Below are 7,897 nucleotides of genomic sequence, written 5' to 3' on the forward strand. Positions count from 1 at the left end.
CACTACCGCTTAGACAACTCAAAGCTCTCACAACGTCAGGCCAAGACCTCCACATGCCATCAGGCGGCTATTCAAAACGTCCGCTGCAACGCACGGATGACCTTTTGCTTGTTATAATTATAATTATAAATATATTCAATAGAATGTATAAATTTACTATTCACTTTATTTTTAAATTCCAAAAGCTCACTTTCGTAATTTAAATATGTGAAGCTTTAGGAAATCAATGTTTAAACATTTATTTTGCTTCAGTTAAGTAATGTTCATAATGATTTCATGTAATAGCAACTAAGGTGGGATCAAAGGTAATAATTAGGGTAGGTTTGTTAGTTGATATAAAAAATGGTTTTGTTCATATTTGGCTGACCCAACAAGCTTGAAGTGTTTTTTTCTACAACTTTACTAACACTTACCAACCTATATAATTATAAGACAAAACAACGAAATAATTGATGTACTTATATAGTTATATACTTATTATATGCATTTTGAATTCGTGTTAGTTGCCTATTGACTGACCCATTTGCGGCTAAATTTAGCCTAAATTAACATGTTTATCTTAGAGTGGCTTTAGATTGCTACCTCCATTAGTCTATGACCAAGTTTTTCATAATTAAACAATCTGACTTGATTTTTTAGCAGGATGCATTCCACCGGTCGATGATTCATCGATTGTATTTATATCCTCGATCAACGCTTTTGAACCGCTAGCAGGGTTGTCGATGTACGGTGTCACAAAAACCGATGTTGGCCTTACAAAGGTATTAATGTATATCTTTGCACCATCTTCTTTTAAGTTCCTATACGACTTACCTTTAGTTCATAAGAGAAAATGATGTTGGAAGTGCAGTTTCCTAGAGTTGAGATTTGAATTGTATTGAAACTTAAAGAATCTTTGCTGTACTTAAAAGCCAATTTAGAGTAAAGAATACAGAATAAGTATGACTTCTTTGTTGTATTCTTTAGATACACAATACAGTGGAAAACTATTATTAGTGTATTCTTTGTTATCATTTATAATTAAAATTTGGTCCTTAAATTCAATGTTTTCCATTGTAATTATTAACATGTGGATGAGGATACGATATTTGATATTTGTAAAATAATCATGCCACAGTTGTTGGGTTTTATCATTTTCCTCACATATTCAGATTCATTGAAATAGAAAAAGGATTAAAGATCATAAGTTGACTAAACATTTACTAAAGCTATTACTGTGATCGATGGTTAAGTTGGTGAAGTTGGTGGCCGCCGCAACGCGCGGCTGGCCACATGCTTGTTTAAGTCATTGTTTGAACCCGATAAAGTAAGGATGCTAAATTGACATGTCATAAGATGTTAGGCTGGTACATTTGTGTTGCTGGCCTAGATTGGTGCTATCTGGTTGTAATATTGTTTGGTTGATTTAATAATATTTATTTATTGCTTCTTTTTGAATAAAAAAACAAAGTATAACCACAATCATAAAAAAGGTTCAAAAAATTATTTTGCAAATTTAAAAAGTTCAGAGGCTGTTTTATAACTCTCTAATCTTAATAAGAAGGTAATTTAAAACTGCTCGCGGATATGAATAAGATGCCGACGCCCAATAGCTCTATCATTCGCAATTATACTCGTCTAGGGTTTTTGAATAATCTGTAACGTTTGGTGTATTTCATTCCTAATTGAACACCATGGTGGCTGAGGTATCGTTTTCTCCTTCTTCGTTTTTTCTTTTTTTCTTTTTTTCTTTAGTTTTTATGATGTGTATCTATCTATGTGTAGAATTGTCTAATCAAACTTGTTTGGTTGATATTGCAGGAGTATATATATATCTGTATCGACAATTCTCTATATATTGGGGTTTTAGATCCTCGTAGGTACAAATTTCTACTTGATTGTGTTCGATCGTATTGCCGAGCTAAACTTAAGGTCTAGTTTCTTTTATCCAACTTTTATTTGTGTTGATATGCGGAGTATATATACGTATTGATCACCAATTGTTGGAATTGTTTAGTTACAGTCTGATAGTCCAAAGAGTGCTATAGGGATATTTACAATGGGTAATCTTGATAACGATAACTGGCTTCGTTCTACTAGTGATCTTGATAAAGTCATGAATCACCTTAAACGTTATTTATATGAATTTCAACTTGTTTCTCAGGTTTAATTGTGGTAGGTGGTGGCTGTAACTTTGAACAAGTGATGATTGCAGCTAATTTGACTTTTGAGTGGGATGCACCTGCTGGTAGTCCGAAAAGGATTCTTTTCTTTACTGGAGGGTATGTATGTATAATATATATATTGATTAAATAAATAAATTACTACTACTATTATTTATTTATTACTAACACTGCGTATGTTATGTTTGCTCTGGTCTGGTCTGGCAGTCGTATAAATATAAATGTTGAAGATGCGAAGATGTTTGGAAAGGTTTGTAAAAAAACACGGTATAGCTGTTGATGTTGTCAACTTCTATGAATCGACGGAGGCGCTTGATGAATTAGTTGCTGCTGCTGATGATAATAGCAACAGCAACATTAAACACTTTAAAGCTGAGGCTTTTACACATTATAGTGATATCGTATCCAGGTTGTTTATTTGATGAATGAATAGTATGTTTTGGTTGCTTAATAAATATATAAATGTATACACGTGCAGTGTGTGTGTGTGTGTTTTAATTACTACAATGGTTTATTTAAATATCATCTATCTGTTGTTTGTCAGAGCTCCAAAAATTTTCCCATTTGCTTCGCTGGAAGAAGGGGAGATAGAAAGGAAGAAAGAAGCAGAATATCTTAAGAAGAAAGAAGCCAATTGTCGTAAGAAGAAAAATCAATATGCTAAATCTGCTGCTGCTGGAGATGATGATGATGATGATGATGATGATGTTAATAATATGGAGGCATGGGGAATGGAACGTGGTAAACGTAAACCCCAGCTGAATGTTGAGAACAAGTTTAAAGCATTATCACTTGCATATAATGAATGAATAGGTGCAGTTGGTCAAGGGGAAGATGGTTGTTGTTTGATCAATGTCCGAGGCTGAATTGTTACTCTATTACAAAGGTAGATGATATGCCTTTGTGTTTGAAAATAGATTTAATGGATTATTAGTAGGTAATGAAGTTTTGGAGTTGCACAATGGGAAGAATCAAGCTGCTGCTGATGATGAATATGTTAAGATTTTTATACTTCATTGTTCTTCTTTTTTCAATAAATTTAACATGTAGCTTACATGCAGGAAAAGGCGGTTTTTTTATCGAAGTCTGTTGGATTAAACCAACTGTCATGTCTTACAACAAAGTAGAAGCTCTTCGAGAAAAATCAGAGGCCGAAAAATTGATTATTGCTAATGAGTACATTGCTGCTAGAACAAAATTAAAAAAAGCCCAACAACTTTTTCCCGCCCTTGATCATGTAAGTCCAATGCTTAGCGTATGTGAGATTCTATCTGCTTCAACAAACATAATCCCAGGTTATAAAACCGATTACTATTGGGTTCTTCAACTTATGCCTTCATCCACTTTCACTGATATAACTTGTCAATATCAAAAACTCGTTTCCCTTTTACAACCGATTAAATACAAGTTCCCAGCTACTGAATTGGCTCTTAAGCTTTTACAAGAGGCGTATTCTGTATTATCTGACAAGAAAAAACGGGTCACATTTGATATTAAGCGAGGTACAAGTTGCGTCAATTATGAAACTTTTGATAATAACCCTGATGAACATAACGGGTCAGAAAATAACAATGGTGATAAAGTAGTTGTTAATAATTTGAGTTTACCTGAATCAGGTTCGTCTTCTTCTGAGATGATTTCAGAAGGGTATAAAGGTCAAGACACTGATATTAATTCGGATTCACTTGCACAAGAGCAAGATTTTTATGCTTTTGATAATTGTAGGACATTTGATCTTATTGAAACAAAGGATATTTGGGCGGTTCATTGTAATTTAACTGCTCCTTTTACTGGTAGTAGATATGCTCAAATCGGTAAGAAATCGGGGGGTCAAGTTGAAGTTACATGGTTAAAACCGATTCCAATTACCGAAGGTGAAAGGAGATGGTTTGATGCAGGTTTACCCGTTGCGTGTGGATCTTTTTATTTAGATTCTGAATCGAGTGGAACGATTGAGTCGAAAGGGGTATTTTCGTACAAGTGCTCGTGGAATTCTGGAGTTACAGAGGAATTATTTGAAATTTACCCGAAAAAAGGTGAAGTTTGGGCTGTTTATGACAGTTTTGACCGTGTAGAATGGTCATATAATCTAGTTGAAATTCTATATATAATGGTGTTGAGTGTTACCCGTTAGTGAGAGTAGATGGGTTCAAAAGTATATATGAGAGACAAACGGGTCAAACGGTTAATAATCTTCATGTTGGTCCACGAGATTTGTACATGTTGGCTCATGTTGTTCCTGCGTATTGGTTCACGGGTGGTGAGATTTATGGGGTCCATGGTGGCATGGTTGAGCTTGATCAGTTAGCCCTAAGAAACCCTAATCAAGAAACTTTGAAAATCATAAGTTTACCAACAACCGATTGTCAAATCATAGAAGAAGAAAAAATGAAATTTTTTGAATCTGTGGGTCCTACACCGAGCCCTGACTCGTTTTTGGGTCCTAACTGGTCTTCAAATGACTTCACAACGGGCCAAGTTTGGGCTGCATACTCTGGGAAAGACTCGATGCCTCACCAATATGTTCTTGTAAAAAGCATGATGTCACCAACTCGATTATCAGTGACATTTTTAGAACCCGAACCTGTTCTTGAAATCGAAACGAGTTGGAAAATCGAAATTTGCCTTATTTATGTGGTAAGTTTAGAGCAAAAGATGTCATCATCAACGTTTACTTAAGGCAATTCTCACATTTAGTCAACTGTTTTAAAAGCACCAGTAGTTCTAATTCTTCCCTTTACAGGATTTACCCATTAAAGGGTGAGATTTGGGCGGTTTACAAAAACTGGAAATCGGGATGGAACGAGGTTGATTACGGTAATTACAAGTGTTGGGTGGTTGAGATTTTGTCTGATTTTAGTGACGGTGAGAAAATAATGGCGGCTAGATTGAGAGAAGTCAAAGGTTGTTTGACTTTTTTCGAGCGGTTGCAAGGGGAAGATGGGTTCGAAATGGTTCGAGCGTTTTCAAAGAGAGAAATGTTGTGTTTTTCGCACCGTATACCGGCTTTTCGTGTGCCCTTAATCGGAGGACACGGGATCCCAGAAAGTTCTTGGCATTTAGAACCAATTGCTTTACCAACGAACAATCGATGCTAATCATCTTACTGTAAGCATTGTTTTAGGATTGGTATTGTTTTAGGATTCGTGTCAAGTGTAATTGTAGAATTTGGGTTGAATTGAACCCCTGAATAATTTATTTTAGGATTTGTACAAAATGAGAACCAGTAGAATAAATGGAAAATGTAGAAATAAAATCGAATTATTGGTTCAATTGCTTCTATCTACTTAAATATATTTAAATATAAATGATGGTTAACTGAAATCTTCAACCCATTCATAGGTTAAATTGTCACCTCCCTTTATTGAAACCTTAGGATGCGTTTGTTAAAACTAAATGATTTAGCGTTGAATGATTTATAATCTGAATGATTCAAAGCTTCTGAATGAAAATAACTCGATTAATAATCATGTTGAACGAATAATGTGAATGATGTAAAATTACCTTATTAACCTTTGACATAAATAAAAACTATAATAAAGTTGTTTAATAAGTGTTTTTGATGTAATTTGAAGAGCATGTTATATAAAATTTAGGTGTTCAATGGTTAAGGGGATAGTTCGGCTATGAATGATTTAGGGCTAAGTGCTGAACCATTAAGAAATATCTGTAATTCAGGGGTCAGAAACAAACGCGTTGAATGCTGAATGGTTCAGCAGCGCTACTGCCATTCAATTAAGAGGTAAACAAACGTACCCTTAAGCTGAATATTGTTATTTGTCTTAGACATCAAACAAAAAAAACAAAGTTATAAAGTATGATTTGATTAACAAACAGTTACAGACAGAAACAACATAAGATTGCAACCCAAAAGGCTAAACTTATTGTTTCAGAACTGCGAAAACAGAAATGGTTCAAACAAACTTGAACGGGAATCAGAAGTTCATTATATGCTTCTCAAGAACTTCAATTAATCTTTCACTAAACCTTTTGTCTTGATGTTCATTTGTCACTAAAGCTAGTTTATATGCTTCTTTAGTAACCGATATCCCATCCAATCAACATACACTTCCCTATAGAAAACCCGGGCCATTTATTCTCATCAACCAATAAAATTACATTCATGTTTCACTTATGGGTCAAAATGGCCACTTGTTGACAATTTATTATTGTTAACAATATAATTAACCTGGTTAGCTTGAACGATACTTGATAAATGTTGGATAAATATGTGGCTGGCCATCTTCATATTTTACCATTTCATGGCCATCATCATTGTAGATTTTGTCTTGATTGTGGGTCGGGAAGATTAACTATTACTGTTTCTGTACCACACCTCCGAACCCTTGGTGAGGAATCTTGAGCTGTTTTGTTTTTTTTTTTTTTTTTTTTTTTTTTTTTGTCTAAATGGGTCAAGAGAAAAATATAGATCTGTCAATGGGTCATAAATCATCCTAAATGTATTCGAATGTGGTAAAAGCTAGGCTCTATTGAAAAGTCTTGGCTTAATTTTGTAGGTAATATAGTTCCTATAATCATATCTAGCACATTATGCATAATTCATATATTAATATTATATTAATATTATATTATATTATATTATACATACATCTAATATACAAAAAATATGAATAGTAATTAATGGTATTTTCGACTTTTCACTTTTTTTAAAATTTTAACTAAATTTCATTTCACTAACAAAGTCCCCTCACATTTTTTTCAAAAATTCAACTCGACCCCTCAAACAGTGGGGTAAAGTGTCAAATAACTATTTTCATAAAAAATCTTAAATAAACTTCATCCAAATATTCAACGGGTCATATCTTCTCGCTCGCAACGAATTAAATTTTCCCGACACCATCGTTAAACTCGAAATAATTTTAGGAACACAATGTCACTAACTATACGTAAAACGGACGCTTTTTAAAAAACGCTAAATATTTGGGGTACTTTTCATACACGTTGATTTTGCGTTAAATTTTTAAAAATCGACAATTTCATAGCGAAACGCAGAGATGAACATATATTGTTAAATTAAAATAACATTTAAATCTTTCACGTGTTATACCTTTTAGTTCGACTCGAGTTGCGCTTCAACGACATCATCGTTAGCCACGAAATAATTTTACAAACTAAACGCAATAAAATACATTGAAAACCGAACCCCCGACGTGAAGCAATGGTTTGAAAACTAGTTTATTCCATATATAAAAGTCAAAAATAAAAAATGGTGTTTGTGGGTGAGCCAAGTGACTCAACCTGTATATACAAGCACTTAAAAGACCTGTTTTGACCCGTTATCCATTTTACCACCTTCCATTTAAAGCCTTATATGAGTTCTTTATCTCTAAGGAACTTTACATCTGAAGTTCTTAAAAGACCTGTTTTGACCCGTTTCTGTACGTTATCTTGAAATGCTCACCAGCTTCTTCTTGACTACTATTTTCTTTTTTCCATGTCAATATGGAATGGATGGATGACTCTAGGTTTGGACCACAGTTTTGTGCTGTTAATGGTTTCAAAACGTGTTACATCTGATGAAGATGATTACCCGGTATTACATTAATGTCAATTTCATTTAAGTTAGTTGACAAAAGAATCAATTTAGATAACCAGTTTGAAACATGCGAAAATTATTGTTGAGGAGCTATACGTTTAGTATTATTCGTTTAACTGATATATATATATATATATATATATATATATATATATATATATATATATATATATATATA

General features: G+C 33.6%; 1 protein-coding gene across 18 annotated transcripts; it reads left to right on the forward strand.

Annotated features, from left to right (window-relative positions):
* The first annotated feature begins 618 nt into the window (after positions 1–618).
* On the forward strand, positions 619–4,899 carry LOC139857522 (uncharacterized). Of its 18 annotated transcripts, none has more exons than XM_071846320.1 (8): positions 619–1,685; positions 1,801–1,911; positions 1,997–2,042; positions 2,144–2,261; positions 2,370–2,571; positions 2,707–3,048; positions 3,224–3,664; positions 3,779–4,899. In XM_071846320.1, the coding sequence occupies exons 6-8, from the start codon at positions 3,015–3,017 to the stop codon at positions 4,294–4,296; spliced, it is 993 nt and encodes a 330-aa protein (XP_071702421.1). In that variant the 5' UTR covers positions 619–1,685; positions 1,801–1,911; positions 1,997–2,042; positions 2,144–2,261; positions 2,370–2,571; positions 2,707–3,014; the 3' UTR covers positions 4,297–4,899. The 18 variants fall into 18 exon arrangements, with proteins under 18 accessions (XP_071702421.1, XP_071702405.1, XP_071702409.1 ...); XM_071846304.1 differs by having other exon boundaries at positions 620–761; positions 1,544–1,685; positions 3,224–4,899; XM_071846306.1 differs by having other exon boundaries at positions 629–761; positions 1,541–1,685; positions 3,224–4,899.
* Positions 4,900–7,897: the final 2,998 nt, after the last annotated feature.

The sequence above is a fragment of the Rutidosis leptorrhynchoides genome, chromosome 7, assembly GCF_046630445.1.
Source record: "Rutidosis leptorrhynchoides isolate AG116_Rl617_1_P2 chromosome 7, CSIRO_AGI_Rlap_v1, whole genome shotgun sequence".
In the NCBI taxonomy this organism is placed as follows: domain Eukaryota; kingdom Viridiplantae; phylum Streptophyta; class Magnoliopsida; order Asterales; family Asteraceae; genus Rutidosis; species Rutidosis leptorrhynchoides.

Excerpts from the sequence above, each read along its gene's own strand:
- LOC139857522 (XM_071846304.1), top strand. The coding sequence starts at position 3,015 with ATGTCCGAGGCTGAATTGTTACTCTATTACAAAG. Across the intron at positions 3,049-3,223 it reads ATTGTTACTCTATTACAAAG|GAAAAGGCGGTTTTTTTATC; the intron begins GTAGATGATATG and ends GCTTACATGCAG.